The sequence below is a fragment of the Colossoma macropomum genome, unplaced genomic scaffold (genome assembly GCF_904425465.1).
Source record: "Colossoma macropomum unplaced genomic scaffold, Colossoma_macropomum, whole genome shotgun sequence".
Taxonomy (NCBI): Eukaryota; Metazoa; Chordata; class Actinopteri; order Characiformes; family Serrasalmidae; genus Colossoma; species Colossoma macropomum.
The window spans coordinates 23,838,391-23,863,655 of NW_023494802.1; the positions used below are offsets into that span (position 1 = coordinate 23,838,391).

Below are 25,265 nucleotides of genomic sequence, written 5' to 3' on the forward strand. Positions count from 1 at the left end.
TGAGTAATGCTGATAACAGAATGTGAAAAGCGAACAGAGCGGAGGAAGTCTCCCTTGATCACATTCCAGTGACGGCATGAAGAGACTGCTTTCCTCCGCTTCAGGCGGATCCTTTAGGCCTCCAGAGGAACGGGCCTTAATGAGGAAAACTCCTGCATGTTCTTACTCGCTAAACTCTTGGCGAACATCAAAGTCATGGGTGAAAAAAAAGCCCTGCAGATGATCTGAAGTTTGGAATATGGACAGTTTACGGTGCCTTTGAGAACGGATCACTAAACAGACTTATGTAGAACCAAAGAAAAAAACGAAAGAGCCGTTAAAGATATCATCCTAAACTCTCACTGGCAGAACACAGTTTTACTGCGTTTCCATCTTGGCTTTGACATGCAGATTAGGTTACTCAGCCTCGCAGTAGGGAAATGAAAGCAAATATTCTGACAGAAATCTCTCTATAATTCCTCGATTGCTCAACCTTCGTCTTCAAGTGCTGTTTCCCAGGACTCATGTCTCACAAAGTTCGCCGGAGCGTCTCGTCCATCTTCATGAGAGGCTGCAGACGGCCGGTGAAGGAGAAGCATGGTAGGGCGTCTCCCGACCCAATCTGCAGCTGCAAACGCAGCCACCGGGGACACGCGCAAATTTATTGCAATAATGGTTTCTCTAGGCAACACATTAAATCGCTCTGTTCCTTTGAAAAGGCTTTGAGAAATATTTGCTTTGATAGTTGATTAGAGAGAGCAGGTCAGGGAGGGGCTGACTGGAACACTCTTTAACGTGTGTAAAGATGTTGGATCAATTGTCTCTTTATTTTTTATGTTTTGTATGTGCTTCCGGAGTTTGGTGTCCCAGACGGAGATGAATCTCAGGCCCAGAGTGAAAAAGAAAAAGAAAAAAAAACGCAATCTACAAGTCCTGACTTACTCTGCGTTATTCTGAGAAATCAGCCAGAATAGAGACTGTACAGTAATGAGGACAGTTTTTGCTAATTTATTGATTAATTTATTAACAATTTTTATCATTTGTGAAGCATTGTAATCAGAGTAATCAATATTTCAATACCTCAATTTTATATTTAAGTACTTTCAAGTATTCAAGTATATTCAAGTATCTGAACTTTATTAAAGTGATTAAAGTTTGTGAAAAGTATAGTAAAGTATCCTACTTTTTACTCATTGCTTTATGCACAAATGTGTCATCATTCGTTACTCGGAGAGGGTGAAAACTTTTTTTTATACTTCCAAAGATATGATACACATTCAAATGGAAGCAAACAGAATATAGGAACTGTTACCCATAACAGGAGAGTTTCAGGATGTGCATTAAAAGATTAGCACTCAAACAGCTGAGTTAACTACATTGCCCAGTAGCTTACTGCTAGATTGTGAGGCTTCTCCTTGTTGGCTTTTATGTGTGTCAAGCCTCTTTATATGACCATGTCCACTCTATAAAAACACTGTCCACCTCCAACTGAAGCCTTATGTGAAGGCTTTACAGTGAGAGATCCAGAGAGTAAACCTGCACCTGTCAAGAGTTTTATCCCGACTGTGGACCAAACAAAACCTGTCCAGTGATTTATCAGGAGTTCCAGAAGCAGCGCCAGTAAAACATTTAGAATACAGAACAAAAATGAAAACACATGCACATAGCTTTAACTAAAATCTCACGGGGAGCACAAATTGTTTCTTGTAAGGAATGAAGTCTGGAGTGTATCTGCCACATAACTCACAAACTTACAGCTTTTACACGGCCTGAAATACATCACTGTCAGCATCAGACAACTAAACGCAAACCGAGGGACTATTCATTAAAAAGGAGTGCAGGTGTCAGCATCGTATTTGAGGAAGAGGCCAGCTGGGGGCCCATAAACCCTGAGAGTGTGTATCAGAGAGAGAGAGAGAGAGAGAGAGAGAGAGAGAGAGAGAGAGAGAGAGAGAGAGAGAGAGAGAGAGAGAGAGAGAGAGAGAGAGAGAGAGAGAGAGAGAGAGAGAGATGCTCTGTGACCTCGCTGCTTCAGTCATCATCCCTGAACTCAAAGATCCAGGCAGAAACAAGAAAACTCATTGCACTTCTGCAAACACGCTGCTGATCAGTCGTTCGTGGAGTTTTACTGTTCGCCTGCGTTCATTTATTCCTCTGATGTGATGTGCTTGTTCTGTATAGTCTAAGTTAAAATAACCCCATTCACACGTCAGACAAAGGCTCACCACCATATTCTACACAACTACAAAACGTGCAGTAAATGAAACTCATTTGTTCATTGTTCATTTCAATTTTGTCACCTATAGTCGGGTTCAGACACAATTTTGTGGGGCTACAGTTGGGTTCAGAGAATTTTGTTGCCTTACAGACGAGTTCAGACAGAACTTTTTGGGGCTACAGTTGGGTTCAGACAGAATTTTGTGAGGCTACAGTCAGGTTCAGAGAATTTGGTGGGCTACAGTCGGGTTCAGACTTTTAGAATTTTTTTGGCTACAGTTGAGAATTTTGTCGGCTACGGTTGAGAATTTTGTCGGCTAAGGTTGAGTTCAGGCAGAATTTTATGAGGCTACAGTCAGGATCAGAGAATTTTGTGGGACTACAGTCAAGTTCAGACAGAATTTTATCGGCTACAGTTGTTCAGACAGAATTTTGTGGGGCTACAGTCGGGTTCGGACAGAATTTAGTGGGACTTCAGTCGGGTTTTGATAGAATTTTGTGGGGCTACAGTCGAGTTCGGACAGAATTTTGTCGGCTTCAGTTGAGTTCCAATAGAAGTTTGTCGGCTACAGTTGAGTTCAGACAGAATTTTGTGGGGCTACAGTTGAGTTCAGACAGAATTTTGTGGAAGAAGAATTTTCAGTTTAAGCCACAGGGCTCAACCAGTTCCAGCTCAGGATGGGTCACAGTCATTCAAATCCCCTTAGTGTCTGTGTTTCCTATGAAAGGAAAGAGTCTCTCTTTTCCTCTCCCTTTTTCTGTGGTTAATTGAGAAGTGTAGTGGTGATGGCGAACCAGTCTGGCTTGCGGAGGAAACCACGACAAGCCAATTAAGAGAGCGTGTGTGTGTGTATGTGTATATGTATGTGTATGTCTGTGTGTGGACCACCCACACACCACCAACCAACAAAAAGTAGAGACCACAAGCAGCAGCAGCTTCAATCTGGAGCCTGAACATGATTCCATCTCTGTCTGGTTTTCCCCCTCAGGCAATTCTATTCTTTTCTGTTCTATTCTGACTCAACAGTTGTCCTTTTTTCATTTCATCTCTCTCTTCTGCAGTTCTCACCTTGACAGATGATAAATGCACAAACAAATTTCACTGCAGTTCTGTAGAGACACTTAGCCTCAGCCCTTTTTACTCAACATTAGTTTTTGAGAACTACTTTTACTTCTACTTTAGCCGTAACTTAACTTGTAGAAATTCTTCTTTTTCTGGAGGACAGGTTACCCAGCTCTGTACGATGGTGAGGAACTGAAGTGTGGACCCGTACAGACCCTTAGAGTTTAAGCTTTTAAAGCATATTCTGTGTTGCTTTGCTTATTATGTTAGTGGAGCGATGGCTATCAGGAGTGACCTGGGTCAGGGTGGATGTAAACATGGCTGTTCAGACTCAGGCAGGCTGAGAGAGGGAGCACTACTAAGGCCGGCCGACGGGACGGACACTATCAGCCCCCAGAATCAACGTGCTGGCTCCAGACTGCTCTCTCTCTCTCTCTTTCTCTCTCTGTAACTCTCTCTTTCTCTTTTAGTCTTTCATTCTTTCAGCCCTGGGAAATGTTGAGTCATGCTACATTTGGGTAGTATGACTCAGCAAACAATTATTCTTGTTTTTTGATCTAAAGTGATAGTTTGCCAAATTTACCCCAAATGTAGTCGATCAGCCGAGATGTGTTTAGTATCTGAAGTTTGCTTCTTCAGCTCCTCATGGTTTGAGGAGAGTGTGTGATGATTTAGGCAAGCGGACAACACCATGCTATGAGTATGAGCTTCCAAAACTTGTTCGCTACACTATTTATCTGTTTCTCCGTGTTGAAAAGAGTTATTGTTGTTGTTAGCATGGCTGTTAGCTGATACCACTGATGCCTTTGGTCGAGTCTGTCGACCAATCAGAGGCTGTGTTCTTGAGTCGTCGACCAATCAGAAACTGTGTTCCTGACTTGTTGCCCAATCAGAGGCTGTGTTCCTGACTCATCAACCAATCAGAGGCTGTGTTCCTGACTCATTGACCATTCAGAGGCTGTGTTCCTGACTTGTCGCTGGAACAATACTGCCCTTTTGGGCAAAATGAAAGTACATTTCTTGCATGCAGCATTCACAAAATATTTAATCTTTTCTCTAGGATGTCCTTTGATGTTGCATACGACATCATTGACCTGAGAGGAAATATAGGTATAAGTTTAGCGTTACTTCAGTTCCTTCATTCACCTGTAGTGTGCAGATCGTGAGCTGGGTGGGGCTGAGAGTGTGACTGGCTGCAAGCCAGCATGGTGTTGGTGGGGATCAGCACTGAATGAAAGATAGATGCCTGTAATTACTTGAGAGCCAGTCAGCTAAGGAGTCATAACACAAAGAATCATAAGAACCCATTACAGCTCTGCCTGAACTTCATTTCAACTTGCAGCCGAGATTTCATTTCACATCAGGTGTCATTTCACAGACACTTACTAAGTCTACATGTCGTCTAGATTAGGGGCAGAATAACTGTTACTGAGCTGCAGTAAAACTGTCGGACAAGGTTACGAAATAGTTACCCCATAATAGCACAGTTATTATCATTTAATTATAGCATTATCACTGTCCAAACTCTACTCCAAAAATGATCTAAATATCTAGTGAGAACGACTAACGGACAGTGTGTGAAAGGCTGAGTTGGAGATGAAGGCGTTTCCTTCTGGATCCTTCTTGTGTTGAGCATTCTATGAAACCTGTGGTCAGAGAGACGTTCCCTTTTTGTTTTATGTTGTTAAATGAAAGTAAATACATTTTACTAAATGTTCAAACACATACGCAGTCTGTTCACTGTATATCTGTGCTTATATTACTTGTCACATGATAAACATAGTTTAGCTTGTGGTGGAAGTGAGTTGCTGGTTTTCTATTTACGTACTCATCTGCAGCACTGTTTATGGTAATAGTGCAGTGAAATAGATTTTGTTGCTATGATGGATGTGAGCTCTGGCATGTACACGTTACACAGACTACACTGAACCCATCAAAACTAAACATTTCTAGCAGTTCCAGCCACAGAGCAGATTAATTCTGGATGAAGGTGCATCAGCACCACCCACATTATCTACAAGACTACAAAGTGGGTGATGCAAGAACCAAACCAGCTAATTACCTGCCAAAGCCCGACTCCACATTAAATTGCTACACCATCCAGGGTTCACAGAGAGTAAACAGTCTTTGGCCTGTGCCTCCGTGCTAGAACAGATCCACAAAGACAGTGAAGGCAAACCTAGCATTGCCTTCAAGAAGTCATTCATGGGTGTGTTTAAGACTCAAGGCTTGGCTGGAACCATAAAACTGCAGTGCAGATTGCACCACGCTGGCCTCCATGGAATGTTGACTCCTGACTGTAGAGAGGAAGTCCTGTGCCAAATGTTTCGTTGTCCTGGCTTTTGTTGTCCCTCATGGCTGATCCTCACAAATCCTGGTGTCAGTGGTCTTGAAATGCACGTTCCTCACAAAGGGCAGATGTGGAAGATCCCACCTCGCAAGTCACTTCAACTTCTGGAATCCCAGTAAAGTGTTCCAGCGGAGGCTTCTATGGGTTCTGCATGACATTGATATTGCTAGAGTAGACAATGTATTATCTAAAGTAAGACATCAGTACCAGAATAGCTTGTGATATCTCTAACGTAGGAAGCTGTATGGTGTCAAGCCAAGCTGGCATTAGTTGAAAATATTCTACTGCATCATGGGAAATGCCCTCTTACCATTACACAGCAAGAAAACTTTGTATCTTAAATTGGACACTCCTTACAAAGGACAGATGTGAAGAACACATCTAGCAAGTGAGTTCAGCTCAAAAATCCCTGTACAGTGTTCAAAAGCATTGACAATGTGTTCTCTGCTGTAAAACATCAGTACCAGAGAAATATATATATTACTTATATATGCCACCAGAAAACTTGGTCAAGGCTTGGTGTTTAGCTTTGGTCCTGGAGGGCCTCAGATCAGCTGCGTTAGAGTAGAGAAAACTGTGTTGGACTCCAGCCTTCAGGACCAGAGCTGGACTTTCCTGCTTTAGGTAGTCTTATAGAAATGCTATCAACTAAGGGAGCTCTCAGAGATTAGCATTTTGCCCTAGCTGATCATTCCTCTCAGGTATATTTCTAGCATCTTGCTGAACTAATGCTGCAGCAGTCTGACTTTTCATTGGTGTTGACCCCCCACTCATGATCACTGTGTCAGTGGACGACTGTTGGCTCTGAAAATAAGGGCGGTTGTGCAGTGTCAAGTTTGTTGACGGCTTCTCAAATTATATTTCATATTAAGAGAGACTCCCAATGTGTGTTTGGGCTTCAGTAATTACAGTAATCAGGAATGATTTCCATGTGCAGTCGGGTCTGGTTTTGGCTGCTCGTGTTTCCTCTGCTATACATGACAATGGATAGATGGTGCATAACATACAACAACCATTTGCCTAAATTATAATTTCCTCATAATGCAGTATAATTCAGAAAATGACCACATGGAATGCGCCTTCAGCCGTCTACTGCCAGTTTTCTGATTCGTGGACAGGTCATCCACTCAGCCTACAGACAGATACAAGCAGGCAGAGAATGGAGATCTACCTGCCCCACCTTTACAGGTGCGCTAGCTCAGGGCAGCACACAACAATGGCTTCCAGATGGGAGGGGGAGGGAGACAAAGGGTGTAAAGAACTGACTTCCTGTTCTCGTCGAAAAAGGGAGCCAGGATGTCCATACAGGTTTAAGTGAAAATAAACTTAATATGATGTTATGCTATTCATTATTTTAAAATACCAATGCAGTGAAAGGTCATTGTTTAGCTTGCTTTACGCACAAAACAACAAGCTTCTGTCTTTGATATTGTTAATCAACTAGTGATGCAGCACTGCCTCAGGGTGGTGCTGTAGAAAATTGCTAACATTGAAGTAGCCAGTCAACGTGGGACACCCAAAATACCAGGAGGTATTTTGCACTCTGGCTACAGATCACAGAGTTCTACTTATTATTAGCTAAGCAATCAACTGACATCATATCAGATGTACATTTTGTAGGAAAAGAAAAATTTAACCAAGTCTGTAACGCTGGGTGAATAAACCAGACGCCAAAGAATGTAAAATAAACCGTGAGGTTCATTTAAGGGGAAGATCCAAAAGAAGAGTGTCAGGTAAAAAACGGGATAAGCAAAACACGATACTTAGAAAAAAAAGGTGGTGAGGAAACAAGCGAGGCTCTAAGCCAGACAGCAAGCCAGACAGGGGGCAAAATCCAAAAAGCAGTAACGGGAGACAAAGTAAGGTCATAACAGAGAGACTGATAAAAAGAGAAACGCTCGGTACGCACTGGAACCCACAGAGGCAATACTTCACAACAAACAGACAAGTATAAATTCTAGTAGAGGTGAAATGAGTTAGACTTTAGGTGACATTGATCTGGAAACTGGATGCCAACTGGCTGGCTGTGTCATGTGATTAGCGGGTGCATTCTGGGAAATGGAGTCTGTAAGGTTGACAGAGTTCATGGAGGACCGGAAAGCTGGAGCTTCTTTGTCGTTGTTCTGTGTTGGTCCACTCTGTGCTGCTACGTTTGTATTGTATGTATGTAATCCTCTAGGGTCCACAAACCCACCAAAGCGTCAAATTTGATGTTTCTAAATCTGTTTCTGTAGCTTTGTGATGATCCAGTTTAGAAATACAGTTCAAACATTTCCTGAATCTGTAGAGTCACCCTTTCCATTCCATCTTGTCACAAGATCGTACATGACTCACAACTGGAGTTATGAGGCTATGAAGAGGGGCTGAGATACACGTCATCTGCCTCTCAACGTGTGGAACTGGTGGATTCGTGTGTCTGAATTATGTGTGCAGCTGACCAATGGACACTCAGGAAATCACTAAGGACTGACCCATCATGCCTGAAATTCTTCATTCTTCATTCAGCCCACATTGGAGACACATGTGAAATGGCTTGCAGAGAGTTTACAGCTGCTGAAGTTGCTGCAGCGGTTTTGGAAAGTAGTGATGAAGAACATTTTGATATGAAACATATGAGTATCATGTTATATGAAGAGACTTTGAAGAAGAATTTAAGAAGATATGAACAAATCGAGAAAATGACCTCAGACCACAGAGGGGTAAAGTACGTCCCTCAGCCTCATCTCTGCTTGAACCCGTCTGTAACAAAGTTACAAGAATCCTCTCCACCATTTCTGGTCCTTCAAGTTGACTGAACGGAAACATCGGTATCCTTTCATAACCCCAATCTCAAATCCACACGCGTCTCTAATTCTAACGAGCCCATGTGAGCACATACTGTACAGCTGAATTCCTTGTCCAGCTCGAGTGCATGTCAGGGTCACTCCTCCTGGTCAGGCCGTGCATGCTTGCATTGTCCAGATTCCTCGTCATCCATGGGAATCCACTGGACCCCGGCGCTGTCATCAGCCCCCATTCTTCAGGACCACAAAGGGGGCATTATGTAAAGGCCTGGCCAGGCTGGACTGTCCTCAGAGCAATCGTGTTTGGCAAAGTGAGCCCCATTAGTACTGAGGGATTAACAGGAAGGCCGGGCAGCAGGCGATGAAAAGATGATGTGGACAGGAACTCACTTAATGTCTCTGCTGAGATGCTGCCCAAATTCAGCTGGACGCAGCGATGCAGATATTACAGCAGCATGCTGCTCAGGCCATGAATTCACACAGCACGTCTGTTTGCTGACAAAGTGATAACAAATTAATACATGATGACCTTTTCCTCCATAACCGTTCTCCGTCTCCATCCACAAGCAGCCAGAAATCACTAGAAAATGGAAAACGTTGCGTTCTCATACTGTACATTACTGAGGCTGACAGAACCTCCCACCCCCCGCAAGCTGTTTACACCCTCAATGTCTTTTGTTTTTTTAAATTATTTTTACTTGTATTTTATTGAAACAAGCAAAAGAAGTAATAAGAGCGTGTTTACAGATGCAAATCAAATGTAAATGCAATATCATTGACTAATTACATAATACATAATGTGAAGTGAATGTATAGATACATTTATTGAATATCTGTAGATTTCTAATGATTAAAGAATGATATAAATCTATGCATTCAAAAACTATCAGTAAATCCACCCATCATCCATCCTTTCACCCATCCTCCCGTCCTTCCATCCGTCTGTTCATCCATCCATCCATCCATGCATCCATCCATCCATCCACCATCCATCCATTCATCCATCTATCCACTCATCCATCCATGCAATCATCCATCATTCCATCCATCTAGCTGTCCATCTATTCACCCATCCTTCCGTCCTTTCATCTATCCATTCATCCCTTTATCCATCCATCCACTCATATATATCCATCTATCCACTCATACATCCATCCATTCACCAATCCATTCATCCATCCATCCATCCATCCATCCATCCATCCATTTATCCATCCATCCACTCATCCATCCATTCATCCCTCTGCTGGCTCAGATGTTTGTCCAGGTTGAGCAGATAAAGCCCGCTGAGCGTTCCTCTGGCAGGCAGGTGATAAATGGGGCCGCCATTAATGACACTTAATGCCTCCTCAAATCCCCACAGAGGCATCAAAGACGCTAAGAGCCCCGGCACTAATGGCCGTCGGTAGAAAAGGAGGGGGATTAGGCGCTGGAGAAGAAAGAGAAAAGGAGTTTGGATGGGATGCAGTGAGCAGGAAGAAAAGGCTGAGCTCACAGACACACTTAGTGACAACAAAAAGACGGAGGAGAGACGTGGAGGAATGTGTGGAGTATGATGGGGCGGGGCAGCTGGGCTAAGGCCCTCCGAATGTCTTCATTAGAAACACAGAGAAGCTCTGCTGTGTGCGTGTGTGTGTGTGTGTGTTTGTGTGAGAGAGAGAGAACGAGAGAGAGAGAGAGAGAGAGAGAGAGACATTAAGACCATTTATAGAGAACCCGTTAACAATAATAACCAGTAGTTAGTAGCTGATTGTATGTATGCTTAGCCAATCAGATTCTCAGAGTGTGTAGTTGAGATTGTGGCGGTGTCATAGTCTCTGTGAGCTACACTAATCCATAATCCTCTTCACTGTGGTGCAACACAGATACATTCATGTGCAGCTACACACTCAGTTCACTTCCTGTAAGTATTTTCACACTTAGTGCCCCTTGACCTCTCACACTCAGCCCAAACCACATCCTCTTTCAACAGTGTGTAAATCAGAGCTCTGTGTGTGTGTGAGATGCAGTTTCCCAGGTAATCATATCAACAATTAAATCTCTAAACTGGGAGCTTTAAAAGAGACAAAAAACATTCTTTCAATGAAAGAAGATTTTATTCAGAGCTGATTTTGGATTTTTCAATTCATAATGAATTTGTGACAGTGCAGTTTTTAAATTCTGTAAACACATGAATGACTAAAAAGCAAGATGCAAAGTTTTGTTGATGATAAAATCATGCCATAATTTTATGCTAATCATTTCTGACGGATGCAAGAGGAGAAGAATTCCACAGATTCTAAACTTTCACATTTTTCATTATTATTTTCTTATTGCTGGCCTGAATACTTTCTTTGAGTCAGTGATAAGAGGCTGATGACCACAGAGACACAAGTTTGATGAATATGTCAGTTAGGTATATAGCTCGGCTGCCCTTGTTCTGATGGCTGTGAGAGAGTTTGGTGGTTCTGCTAAAGGAGGCCGAGAATCTCAGAGCTTCAGACTCGTGTATTCTGGTGAGTTCTAGCCATGAATGATTGGCATTGGCAATGCTGTTGTTGGGTGTCTGGCGTGGGGATGAAGTTCACCCTAATCAGCAACCTGTTAGGCTGGACCGAGCTCTGTATTCCAAATTGTTCCAAAAGAGTGTAACGAATTAGAATTACCATTTTATGTACCACCATAACTGATTTAGTTCTTGTTCTTTTTGGAGAACTGCTTTTATTTGTTTATTGGGTTATTTTATTTGGCTAGTTCACCAACTTTTTATGATAGGATGCAGCAGTGAGGTGACATGCAGACAGAGTGTAGCTCACTGGCCACTTTATTAGAAACACCTAACTTGTGCTTCCACTCACTGGCCAATTTATTAGAAGCACCTCCTTTACTGTATAGATGTTTAATGTGGACAGAGGGGCCTAAACACACCCTGAAACACTGAAGGCTGAAATATTCTCTATGCTGTAATTTTCTGTTCCACCTTAAACAGTGCAGCGGTTAGGTTCTTGTGTCTGAGGTAAATAAGGTTCCAGGCAGGAAGTGAAATTCTTTTGGTCTAAATTAAATGCTGAAGCTCCAGAGTGTTTCTATGTTGCGTAATTAGTGAGCTGATGAAGGCAACGGAGGCAGAAGAACACTCAGAGCCTGAAAGAGGATCTTCTGTTCGGGCTGAATGGAGGGATAAACTGTGACAAAAAACGAAGAAGAAAAACAGGTGAAAAGAAAAGAACAACATTGTTTGGCTTTTCCTCTGGCGGTGAAAAGCACAATAGTGCAGGAAGGAGGAGAGAACAGGCGTCTCCCTGATTCTGTTTAACTAAAGCCTTGGTTCTCCGACACGCTGTCCGTCTGTCTCCTCCTTTTCTCTCTCTCTTTTGTTCCTCCTTTCTTTCAGCCGAGCGCTGACATACGACAGGCAGAGTGTGCAGACGACTGTTCTCTGTTTTTCCTTTAAACTGAGTGTTTGTTCTGAAATTGTCACGGCAACCACACCTGTAACCACTACACACACATTCATAGAATATTACAGGCTTTGAATACTCATTCTCATTTTTCTCAAAATCATCCTTTAAAATAATAATATTTCCGTTTCAGAATTTATCATAATTTTATAGTATGATCCTAATGCAGAACAAAATATGTTAAGTAGGGGGCGATAATTTGTAGTCGGGTTGTTGACGCACTATGTTTCTGTTAGCTCTCTTCAGTGTTTCACTCATACAAACACTTCAGGGTGTGTTTAGGCCCCTCTGTCCACCTTAAACATCTGTACAGTAAAGGAGGTGTTTCTAAAAGTAGCCAGTTAGTGGAAGCACAAACTAGGTGTTTCTAATAAAGTGGTCAGTTAGTGGAAGCACAAACTAGGTGTTTCTAATAAAGTGGTCAGTTAGTGGAAGCACAATCTAGGTGCTTCTAAAAAAGTGGCCAGTTAGTGGAAGCACAAACTAGGTGTTTCTAATGAAGTGGCCAGTTAGTGGAAGCACAATCTAGGTGTTTCTAAAAAAGTAGCCAGTTAGTGGAAGCAAAAAGTGAGTGTTTCTAATAAAGTGGCCAGTTAGTGGAAGCACAAGGTGGGTGTTTCTAATAAAGTGGCCAGTTAGCGAAAACACTAGTGGGTGTTTCTAATAAAGTGGCCAGTTAGTGGAAACACGAGGTAGGTATTTCTAATAAAGTGGCCAATTAGTGAAAACACAAGTGGGTGTTTCTAATAAAGTGGCCAGTTAGTGAAAACACAAGTGGGTATTTCTAATAAAGTGGCCAGTTAGTGGAAACACAAGTGGGTGTTTCTAATAAAGTGGCCTGCTAGTGGAAGCACAAGGTGAGTGTTTCGAATAAAGTGGCTGGTGTGTAACTGGAGAATACAAAACGTTGTTCTGTTGTTGTAGATGTTTGGAACCAGAACCCATGAAGGTCCTCCACACTGTAGGGTGTTTGGGTGTGTGTTCAGGCATAGCGTATTATGAAAGCCTGTATGTGTTCGGCGCTTTTTAAAGTGTAACTACGTATTGTTCGTCTTTATCTCACTCTTTTTGAGGCTGAGCCTTCAATCCTCCTCCCAATATCTCCAGGGTGGTCTTTTCCGAGCTGGAACAAAGAAACATTAAAGAAGTGGGTCTGCTGACCTGTGAGCGCGTTCACAGAAGAAAGGCAGAAAACAGGATGCGTGCCAACAATGTTCAGATTGTTCCACTAGTGATGATGAATGAAGGTTCTGTCATCAATGGGCTGAGTGAGTCAGAAGAATCTGTTCTACAATAAAACTCCTCCTAAAGTTCTTATCAGCTCTCTGAGAGAAACAACAGTGTTTGTGTTAGCTTATCAGTTTGTGTTTGAAGTGTTTGAAGAAGAAAACACAGAAGATGAAAGGAGGAACCCCGAAACAACTGAGGTTCTAGATTTTAGGTTACCTCTGATGTTCAGTCCTCTCTCTGTTAGCACACACAGCTTAGCTTAGCGAGGAATGTCTGAGAAAAGCTAAAGAGCAGAGGCTTCATTGTTTTGAGTTCCTCTGTTCTCATTCGAGGCCTTTATGAATGGAAGTGAATGATGAACTGATGAGCCGTTTCTTCCTCCACACTTTACTTCACCCAAAAAGAGGCCGAAGTTTCTCTCCATGGAGACTGTATCAACTTCCCCCAAACAGGATCATCATCTATTCAGCTTTCTATAGCAACTTCCTCTCCTTTCTTCTTCACAAACATTCTTTAGGGCGAAGTGTGAATGCAGTTTCTTTTTTCTTCAAGCACTTTCAGTTCTGCACAAAGCTAAAGCTTCCGCTCTTTTCAGCCATGCTGTATCTTCTCAGGGCTTTACAGTAATGCGATAGCTGTGACTCAGTAAGGATCTCAGCAGAGGAGATAATTCATACAAAAAACTAAACTCTAAGAGTTTAGAAAAAAAAACCAGCAAAAACTCTTAAACTTCAGAAAAAAACACCAACAATTCTAACTTTAGAAAAAAAAACACCAAAAACTCTAAACTTAAAAAAAACAGAAACTCTAAAACTTCAGAAAAAAACTGATAAAGTGGCTGTAAAGTTTGCGCTGTGATCATTAGAGATCAGCTGTGTGTGTGTGTGTGTGTATGTGTGTGTGTGTCTGAATAATGTTCTGACTCTTCTCCATACTGCTGTTAAACGCTCGCGTCAGATCATCGCCGTCTAAAGAAAAACAAGCATCTCCAAAACAGTGACTTTACAGTGGAGTGTAACAGTGGTCTTTACTTTTAAAGTGGGTTACTGTAAAGAAATTTTAATCTGATTATAATTTTTGAAGCATTTCTGTTGGTCCATTTGTCGTGAAGTGTTAACACAGGGTGAAGAACAGACATGAGCTCTAATGATGTAGAGGAAATAAAAATCTGAAAAATGGCTTTGGACAGTGAAGATGTGCTCCGTAAGTTATGGAGATTTTTTTGCAAAATCTTCCTGTTTAATTTGGTAAATTACTGTAAAGCCTTCAAAGAAAATATGATTTTTAAAAACACCAAGGGTCCCAAAACATTTGATGAATAATTTGGATAATAGTTATCTAGATTAGACTTAAAGCTCCTGAATGTCTGTCTGTTTATCTTAGGTCTGCAGATACTGACCATCTGCAAACACCTTCCATAAAATACAGAAAAGGTGGAGAGACTCTTTCTGTTATTCTGCTTCTAAATTGTGGAGCTCAGTTCACCTTTTATTAGACAGTCAAGCTCAGAGCTCACTTTTAATGAACAGCTGAAAATGCAGCTCTTTAACTCAGCGCCTCATTAAAACTCTCTGTGTGTTTGGTCAGCTGTGTTTCAGACAGTTCTGATTAATAAATAAAAACAGTAACAAATCGACAGTTAACAGTTTGATTTCAGCATTTTCAAAAAACTGTGTTTTGCACGTCCACAAAAAAGAAACACAGAAACTTTTCAGGAATCTACACCTTTTTCATGAAGTTCTGTGAGTTTTTGTGTGGACTGGAGGCCAAAACAGAGAAAACATACCTGGGTACGTGTGGACAAGGCCTAAACCTAATCCTGTACTACTGCAGTTTAGTCCAAGACTAGACCTGGTCCAGTCTGGAGGCTGACACACACACAAACACAGAGAAACTGGACACTGCAGTGGAGTTTTTCTCAGCATCTGATGCAGATTTTCCTGTTTGAGTGAGAAAATAAAGCTGCTCTGGTTGAAGCTGTGATGACTCCAATAAAAACAGCAGCAGATGGAGCTCGAGAGAGTAAATGAAATATGAATTCACAGCAGAGAGTTCAGTGAAATAAAATAATCCGCCGAATGCTTTGATGGATATGAATGACTCTCTGTGGAAAAATGCGGGTTGTTTTTTCTAAACTTTGTGTTGTTGTGGTTTTTTATTCTCTCTTTCTCTCTGAACATTTTGATTAATGTGCGACCACAGTGATCCTAAATCTGCGGAGGATCATTTTTATGCAGTTTGTCTAAATGATTTTATACGCCATCGTTCCTTCCTTCTGTTTCCAGTTCATCAGGAACGTCGCTGCTGTCAGCTGGGAGTGTTTATAATCTGTTGTTCAGATTGTAGTCAAGCTCAGAGAGAGAAACAATCAAACAGCACATAAGAAGAAATTCATCACGCATTTACTGTTTAAGGAGAGTTTCAGCCTACAGCAGTTTAGCCCCGCCCATTCAGCCTACAGCAGTTTAGCCCTGCCTATTCATCCTAAAGCAGTTTAGCCCCAACCAATCAGCCTACAGCAGTTTAGCCCCACCCATTCAACCTAAGTTATAAGAAGTGTTTGCACCATTACTGCTTTTAGAATAAGGTACAGCCAATGAGAACAGAGCTCATTTACATATATCAGTCTTAAAGTCACAGTAACACTGTATAGTGTGTACGTTTTGGTTCCTTGAATTGGGGGTCTGTAAATAAAGGGTTCAAGGTTCACCTGATAGAAACATAAATACCATTAAAGCAGGACGTTCAGTCATCATGACATCATCAATGTGTGTGTGTGCGGTGGGTTGATGATGTCATGATGACTGAACGTCCTGCTTTAATGGTATTTATGTTTCTATCAGGTGAACCTTGAACCCTTTATTTGTGTGTGTGTGCTTGGCCGTAATTCGCTATGAGGACAGCGAGTTCCAGACCTCTTTAGTTTCTGGAGGATTCGGAAGGGTTTCAAGAGATTCAGTGTGGGAAAAAAGTGACAAAAATACAGAATTGGCAGTGACTGGTTCTCAGCTAACCTAAGAAAAGCTGCGGCTCGGCCACAAACTTAACTGCCCGCTCTGTTCATCTCTGTTTGAGCTGGTACTCTGACCTGAGTCCCAGAGTAACTGTTCAGGTATGCAGCACACATGCTATAGCCTAACATATAAAATCACAATAGTAAAAATGCTTAGCTTATAGTTTATGAGCACAATTAACACATTAAGATTGTAAAATGCAAATCCTATGTTTCATTTTTTGTTTGGACTGCCCGTAATGTTGCTGGCTAAATCAGCACGCTTTAGTCTAGCTCCAGTATCTGCTCAGGTTAGGCTACAGGCTCTGTAGTCGGCAATATTAGTGATTAGATAAGAAATTAAAGCTGTACTGTGTTACCTACTCATAATATACCACAGCTAGCATGAGAAAGTTCAACTAACATATTGATATATAGTATATATTTAGTATATAGTATAGTATCATGTTACTAAATTAAGAAATCAGAAGGTATGTTAGGCTGTATTTTGCCTCATTAACTGTATGAGTAGCTACTTTTCCTGTTAGCTGGGGTTTGATAGAGACAGCCTTTTATAAAAGATGTTTAATGTGAGCTTTTACAGTAATCAGTGAGGACAGAGATGCAAAAGAGACAGGCAGAGGGAGAGAGAGAGAGAGAGAGAGAGAGAGAGAGAGAGAGAGAGAAAGAGGTAAATGGAAAAAATCAATTTGAAACAATCACTTGATTTAGTGAGGGTTTTAACATGTATTTTCAACTGAAAATAAACATAAAAATAGTTTGATTAATTAAATAAACTTAAACAGGGCAAGTGGAGTCAAATCAGTTTATGTAAAAGTAATAGCAGTTCATGGAAGAATGGAAGGATGGGGAAGGAACAAATAAAAGGAACAGGTGCATAACAGTTATGGATGGGTAAAAAAGGAGCAATGATTTGGCACTCTAAAGGAAAAACTTACAGTTGGTGTAATACTCATATTTGGCACTTTGTTTATTTACCATGAGATGTAGGTCACATTTCTACAGAATGGACCTGAAAATGGTCTAAAATTGGACTAAAATAACAGACACTCTGGACTAAAATTTTTATCCTAGTTACGGCCCTTTGTGTGTGTATGTTTGTGTGGTGTAGTAGATTTGTGTGTGTGTAGTGTGTGTGTGTCATGGTGGGCTCACGCTGCCGCTGTTCCTCAGACGTTCTCCAGACCTCTGAACAGTAAATGAGCTTTTCACTTCTCCGTGTCCGACACTCCGACAAAACAAATAAGCAGCAGTGAATCGGAGCGGGCGATGAATATTTTCAGACCGCTCCGTTTATCCTGTCGAGCCTGGTGGTCCGGGTTATGATCTGCTCAGTCCGGCCCCCCGGGGAGAACACGATGAAGTAATGATGCTGTTTGGTTTGGTTTCACTCGCGGGTGCACACACCAACACACACTCCTCACACCCTCTGACATGCACTGCAGCTTCACATCAAACACCTTAAATCGTTAGAACATTAAAACTTCAAAAGATTAATACATTTGAACTTTGAATCATTCAAACATTAAATCATGAAACATTAAAACTTCAAAAGGGTAAATTATCAAACACCTTAAATAATTAACACATTAAACCTTTAAACCTTTAAATCATTAAAATCTACACTGACTCATTATATATATATATATATATATATATATATATATATATATATATATATATATATATATATATAATGTATGTATATATATATGTATACTCACACATTATATATATATATATATATATATATATATATATATATATACATACACACACAAATCAAACCAGTTTTTCTCTCTTTTGAGGTCCCTGATTTACCCAGAATGCCTTTCTGAGCTGAGCACTGCAATAACTTACCTGTCCAGGTGAGCACTGATGACCTCAGTGTGAGCTTTACAACAGTTCAGAAAAGAAAATTGTAAAATCATCATTTGAAGCTACTCTTCTCAGGATGGAGGATGTTCTGAGGAAGCTGAGAGATGAAGATGAACACACACAGAACATCAGCGCAGAAACGATTTACGATCAGCAGAACTGGAAAAGAGAGAATTTGATACTGTATTAAAAAAAGGGAGAAAATCAAACACCTCAGAGGAGGAGAACATCTGAATCTGTCTGTAAATGTGGACGATGAGAAGGTCAGTGCTCACCTGGACAGGTATGTCACTGCAGCAATCAGTTCAAAACAGCATTGTGGGTAAAGTGTGTGACCTCACAAGAGAAAAACAGGTCTGATCTGAGTGAAGCGGAAACATCTGCGAAGCAGCATCAGATACAAACAGTTAGAACACAGAGGAACCTACAGCCGCTCATTCAGGATAGAACCTTTTCTCTCTGAGGTTCTGCTTTTCGGAGCAGTTCTGTGTCTGAGCGGTTCTGTTTCTCTGAGCAGTTCTGCATTTGGGCGGGTCTGTTTCTCTGAGCGGTTCTGTGTCTGAGTGATTCTGTTTCTCTGAGTGGATCTGTTTCTCTGAGTGGATCTGTTTCTCTGAGTGATTCTGTTTCTCTGAGTGATTCTGTTTCTCTGAGCAGTTCTGCAGTCTGAGCGGTTCTGTTTCTCTGAATGGTTCTGCGTTTGAGTGGTTCTGTTTCTCTGTATGGTTCAGTTTCTCTGAGTGGTTCTGTTTCTCTGAGCAGTTCTGCATCTGTGTGGTTCCGTTTCTCTGAGCGGTTCTGTGGTAGTACTGCAGGTGTGTGTGTTTGATATCTGAGTACAGTGTTTTCTCTGTGCGGTTTGGCCTGGTTCAGAAAAGGTGGTTTTGGCCAGATTCTCTCAGACGCTCTCCAGGTCACTGTCCAGGTGCTGGACTGATCAATACCGGGCCATGATTGGCCGTCTGGTAACTTGATACTCGGTGCGCTGCTGGGCTTCCTCATCCGGTCCGGGCCGAGCCGGGTCACTCTGCGGTGATGAACGAGAGCAGAAACAGAGAGAGACAGAAGTAATGAGAGAATAACAGACGCTCTGATTACAGCTCCAATCAGAGAACTGAGCCAATCAGCTCTCTCAGACCTGATCACAGACACACACAGCAGACCACCTTAATCACACACAGAGATCATCAATACTGAGAGAGAGAGAGAGAGAGAGAGAGAGAAAGAGAGAGAGAGAAAGAGAGAGCATTACTCAGACATACAGTAAATCATGTGTGAAAGGCTCCATATGCACTGATGGAGATTCAGAAACTGCTTTTCTCCTTCAGCTTTGCAGAACTTTCTTCACTCTCATCTCACAGCCTTTGTTTCCATCTTAGAGAGGTTCTTCTTTTAAGGCTTGGTTCTTCTCAGTGATTCTTCCTCATGCTTTTAATGAGGTTTTTGCTTTGAGTCTTGGCTCCTGTAAGTTATTCTTCCTCATGCTCTTAAAGAGTTTCTCATTTTAAGTCTTGGTTCCTATCAGTGGTTTTTGTACATGCTCTTACGGAACTGGACTGATCTGTACAGCCTTTAAAAGGTGTTCTTCTGGTTCTCCTCAGTAAAGACAGTGATTGTATATATGATCATGATGACTCAAGGAACCCTTTGAATGCTTAAATTGTTCCTAGCCTTGTTAAATGGTTCTTTTCCATGAAGGGGAACCTGTATGCTTCCTCCATTGTTAAAGAACCTTTTAGCTCTTATATACACATGTAAATATAATTCACTGTGCATCAGATGACAGTCAGTTTTATGAAGCTTCACTCAAAGCTCAGACAGAACAGGAGAACAGGGGAACTGTTCCATCAGCTGTGGAATCTACTGCCTTTGATGGTCCTAATGAATGTAGGCCGTTTCTGCGGTTGTGACCTTCTTCTGTTTGTGCTTCTGCAGGGATCTGAGCATGAACAACATCAGCAGCATTCAACCCAACACCTTCCAGAACCTGCCCTTCCTCACGGAACTGTAAGTACCACTGAGAGCTGGTAAAATAAAGCTGTTGTGAAATAAAACATAGCCTTCAGTAACAGTCACTCTGTTTTTTTGGCTCCATCAGTGCTTCATTTGATCAGACAGAACATCTGTCCACACGAACCCTTAAATGTGTCCCTCAAAAGCAGCATGAACAATCTGGACACTGTAAAGATGCTTTTCCACTGCATGGTACGGCTCAACTCAACTGACTCAATTTTAGTAGCAGCTACTTCGTTTCCACTGCAGAAATAGCACCTCCTCAATGTAGCTGGTCATCATAGCAATGCTAAATGAAACTACTGTGATGTGAAAGAGACAAGTTTTCTTCAGAAGAGGCAGCAAGACAAAAGACTGCTGACTGAAAAAACAGGAGAGTTTGGAAAAAACTACAGCAGAGTTCAGAAGATGAGACAATTCTGGTGCTCAAAGGTGACGCAAGAGGCTACGCTAACCCGGTAGTCAACGTAAGCATAAGTGTTTAGCAATTCTGTCCGATCAATCAGCAGCCTGCAGTGTTTTTACCTCACCCTTTGGTATCGGCTCAACTCGCTTGGAACCTCGATGTAGGTGGTACCAAAGAGAGTACCAGGTACCAGATTTGCCAAGTGTAAAACCAAGAAAGGCGAGTCGAGTCAAGTTGGTACCGTACAGTGAAAGAGCAGCTTAAATATGTGCATTGTAGTCTTAGTGCACCAGCATGTTGTACCAGTAGAGCAGAGATGGCCAAAGTCTGGCCCCAGGGCTGAATGTGGCCCCTGGATTGCCGTACACTGCAACTGTTCCTTTCACTTGACGGTGGCAGCAGTGCTGTAAACCTGCAATTCATTTACAATTAACCTACAAATGAACACAAACAGTGCAGCTGACAGTGACAAGTCTTTTGGACAGGTCACACCTCCTGAAGATCTAGCCACTCTCTATGCCCTGCCCCATAACCACACGCCACTCCAACTCATATGCAGTCTTCAGGCCAGTCCTCAGTTCTGATTGGTTGTAATGGAGGTGTATTTTAAATATTTAAGGAGAGAAAGATTCTTTCTTAAGAAGATCTTCCTGAGCTGAATGAGGAGTGCTGGATCTGGGTTGGAGGTGAATCCTGCAGGACAGTAGATCTCTAGGTTGGTGACCGCTGCTCTGTACCATCCCCGTTACACAGTGTTTAGATTTAATTTGAAAGCTCGGCTGTAAAGTTTTTAATTGTTTTTGTAAAGTTTGATGGTCTAATGTTTCAGAGGACACAAAGCAGAAAAACCTTCTAAACTCTGAAAGAAGCTGCGCTGAGCTCTGCAGTGACAGGAGGCAAATCACAGCCCATTTTAACTGGCAGGGAAAATCACACACACACACACACTCACTGACTGAGGGTCTGACCGCGCGAGAGTCCACATCTGCTCCGAGTGTGTTTACATGTGTAATTTGTGTATTTTCACACAAAAACTGTGTTTACAGTTGGAGCCGCAGTGAGAGAGCAGCGCGAAGGATAAATCATTTAGTGCAGCTTCACATTAAAGAGCCCATATGCTGTATTTTTATTATGTTTAATTTTCCCAGTTATATTGTTTATTAGCTTTTATTTGCCAAAATCAATTATTTTTTACATCATCATTTTCTAGCCACTCTTTATCCTATACAGTTAAACAGTCTGTTAATGTTACTGTGCTTTGAGACTGATATGTGTAAATGAGCTCTGTTCTGATTGGCAGTGCCTCATTTAATAAACAGTCTAGCTTAAAGACTCCTTATAACTTCAGCATGAATGGTTGGAGCTAAATAGCTGTAGGCTGAATGGGCTGGGCTAAACTGCAGTAGGATGAATGGGTGGAACTAAACTGCTCTAGACTGAATGGTTGGGGCTAAACTGCTGTTGGATGAATGGGTGGGGCTAAGCTGCTGTAGGATGAATGGGTGGGGCTAAATTGATGTAGGGTGAATGGGTGGGGCTAAACTGCTGTAGGCTGAACAGGCGGGGCTAAACTGCTGTAGGCTGAATGGGTGGTCATTTGTAAATATTTTTTATGACATCATGGAAAAAAGGAATACAAAATGATCTGCTTTTGTGGTTCGGTTTCTATATGTGGACTGTATGTGTGATTAATCATCTTTAATTAGCATATAATAATAATACTGAGTTGTAAATGTGTGTAATTAAGAAAAGCTCGTCTGTTTTCCTTAATTAATAAGATTAACTGTAGTGTGGATTATTTAGGTAAAAGGTCAAATGTCACAGTGTACGTTCTGCTGGCTGCTGTTAGTGGATCAGTTTGATTGACAGCCATCAGAGAGTATGTGTGTGTGTGTGCATGTCTGTGTGTCCGAACCTACCGCAGTGCCCCTCCATGCCTTCCCCCGCCACACAATAATAAACCCACAGCTGTGCTCATATGGAGTGAATTAGTGAGCGTGTGAGGTGACGCGTTCCTCGGATCAGATCTGAGAGGAGAAACTTGTCGATATTCAGTCTGATACAGAGATTAAAATAATAGAAATAAAAAATATTTTACAAAATAATAATTTACATTTAACATTTTCAGAAAATTATCTGGAATCCTCAACAACTAAATCTGATCTCAGCTGTTTGAGTGTTCAGTGTGTCACTCTGTACCTGTCTTACAGCTTCCATTCTTTTCAGGAGACTCACTTTCAGTTTCTCAACAAAGATTATTTAACTGTAAGTCGTAATGATTAATATTATTTTTACATTGATTAGTTTACGGTGTGTTTTTGATAAAATTAACTATTACATATTGTTGAAAAGGCCAGTAAAATATACAGTAACACATACTGTATAATATGCAGCAAAATATACAGCTACATGCGGTAAAATTTACAGTACAGTGGTTCATGTGTTTTGAGTGTTTAAGGTGTTAAGGTGTTAAGATGTTTTTGGTGTTTCAGGTGTTTAAAGTGTTTTAAGGTGTTTCAGGTGTGTAAGGTGTTTCAGGTGTGTAAGGTGTTTCTGGTGTTTAATGTGTTTAAAAGTGTTTAAAAGTGTTTAAAGATGTTTAATGCGTTTCAGTTTCAGGTATTTAAGGTGTTTAAAGTGTTCAAGATGTTTAATGTGTTTAAGGTGTTTAAGATGTTTAAGGTGTTTCAGAGTCTTTTTAAGTGTTTACGTAAAGTGTTGACGTAAACTGAATCTGCTTTCACATTTATAAACACATGAATATTTTATTTACTCTAATAATATTTTCTAAATCACTTTTTGTGCTCTGGCTTGATTCTAAAGACATGATGAAGCACAGATTGTTCTGTTTTACAGTTTTCAGAGGACAGTCCTGCTGAGGATCCTCGTTTAGCTCCTCGGCTGTGGACCAGCTTTAGGATTGTGTGTAGATCACAGACTCTGAATTTCGCTCTCAGCGTTTCTGCTTTTCTTTTCCTTTTGAACTCTATCTGTTATTAATGACCTCAGCGCTTCAGCCGGAGCTTCACTCACTCCACTTCATCTCACATCCTCTCCTTTACGGCCTGTAATTACACCACGAGTGCCGCAGAGCTGAGTCAGCATTGCAGGTGGATTAAAACTAATCATTAAACCTTTTACTGCTGCTGAGAATAAAGACCGTTTACTGTAGAAGGTTATGATTAGCCTTATATGCAAAACGCTAACGCTAACCTTCTCTCATAAACAGTCTTTGTGCACAGCAGCCAAAACCCTTTCACTGCTCACGTTAATAAGCAGGTACGCTGAATAGAATTATGGGTAAAACAGTGCTGGGAAAAGTGTAATATTTGACTTCAGAAAGTAAGTGTCTGAATTCAGAATAACCCAGAGTGATTCTGCAGAAATTAAAGTGACAGGAAACAGTAAATCCTGCAGTATTGATCTGTATTAAACTGAAAACATTACAGAAACATGATCTTTGATGTTTATGATCTTTATGAACTTCATTGTTTTGTTGAAAATATGAAACACATTCCCAACATCTTGGAACAGGAGCATGTTTACACTGTGTTAGATCAGCTTTCCTTTAACAGCACCTAATACCCATTTGGGGACTGAAGACACAAACTGATCCAGTTTAGAAAGAGGAATATTTTGCGATTCTTCTGTTATACAGGCAGCTGTGTGACTGTACAGGACCATATTCTGAGCTTAATAAGACACGTTTTCAATGGGAGACTGTTCTAGAGTGCATGGATGTCCCTGAAAAAGACGGCATCTAAAAGGCCTCATATGTTGCTCCAAAATGTGTTCATTGGTAATGGAGCTTTCACAGATGTGCAGGTTACCCACTAATACCCCACCACATACCATGACAGATGCTGGATTTTGAACTTTACACTGGTAACAATCTAGATGGTCCTTTTCTTCTTTGGCGTGGAGAACATGATGTCCAGTACTTCCATAAACAACTGAAAGGTTGTTTCTTTAGACCACAATACATGTTTTCACTGAGTGTCAGTCCAATTTCGATGAGCGTGAGTCCAGAGAAGTCACCACAGTGTCCATCACAAGCATCAGAAGCATCTTGGAGTTTAATGCAGTGCCATCCGAGGGGTCAATATCATTGGAATTCAGTTGTGGTTTTTGGCTTTGCCCAGTAGAGGTTGAAATGCCTAAAATCCTTGCAGTTGCTCGTTGATGAAAGATTCATGACACGTTTATGACGTGTTCATACCTAAGAACAAATCCCAAATAAGAAAACATTGGTGAAAATAAGATTTGTGTGACATAACTTCTTATTGTTTAAACACAGGTCAAAGTAGATTTATAAATCACTGCTTAATATGCTCAGTGGTCACTTCATTGAGTCCACCTCCTTCTTTCTACACTCATTGTCCACTTTATCAGCTCCATCGACGATAGAAGAGCACTTTATAGTTCTACAGTTACAGACTGTAGTCCATCTGTTTCTCTGCATACTTTGTTACCCTGTTCGTCAGTGGTCAGAACCCTCACAGGACCCCCACAGAGCAGGTATAATTTGGGTGGTGGACCATTCTCAACACTGCAGTGACATTGACGTGGTGTGTTAGTATGTGTTGCGTTGGTGCGAGTGGATCAGACACAGAGGTGCTGCTGGAGTTTTTAAACCCCTCAGTGTCGCTGCTGGACTGAGAGCCAAAAACATCCATCCAACAGCGTCCTATGGGCAGCGTCCTGTGACCACTGATGAAGGACTAGGGGATGACCAACACAAACTGTGCAGCAACAGATGAGCTATCATCTCTGACTTTACACCTTTAAAGTGGACAAAGAAGGTAGGAGTTTCTAGTAGAGTGGACAGTGAGTGGACACAGTGTTGAGGAGCCAGAGTGTTCCTGAGGTCACTGCAGTATCTCCTCACTCTGC

At 41.4% G+C, this 25,265-nt stretch overlaps 1 protein-coding gene across 1 annotated transcript in view; it reads left to right on the forward strand.

Moving 5' to 3' along the window:
* LOC118822562 (leucine-rich repeat-containing G-protein coupled receptor 6) overlaps nt 1–25,265 on the forward strand; it is a 76,234-nt gene that overhangs the window by 11,885 nt on the left and 39,084 nt on the right. Inside the window, exon 2 of the mRNA XM_036591689.1 lies at nt 19,889–19,960. Coding sequence (XP_036447582.1) covers nt 19,889–19,960 — 72 coding nt within the window. The remainder of the gene's footprint in view (nt 1–19,888; nt 19,961–25,265) is intronic.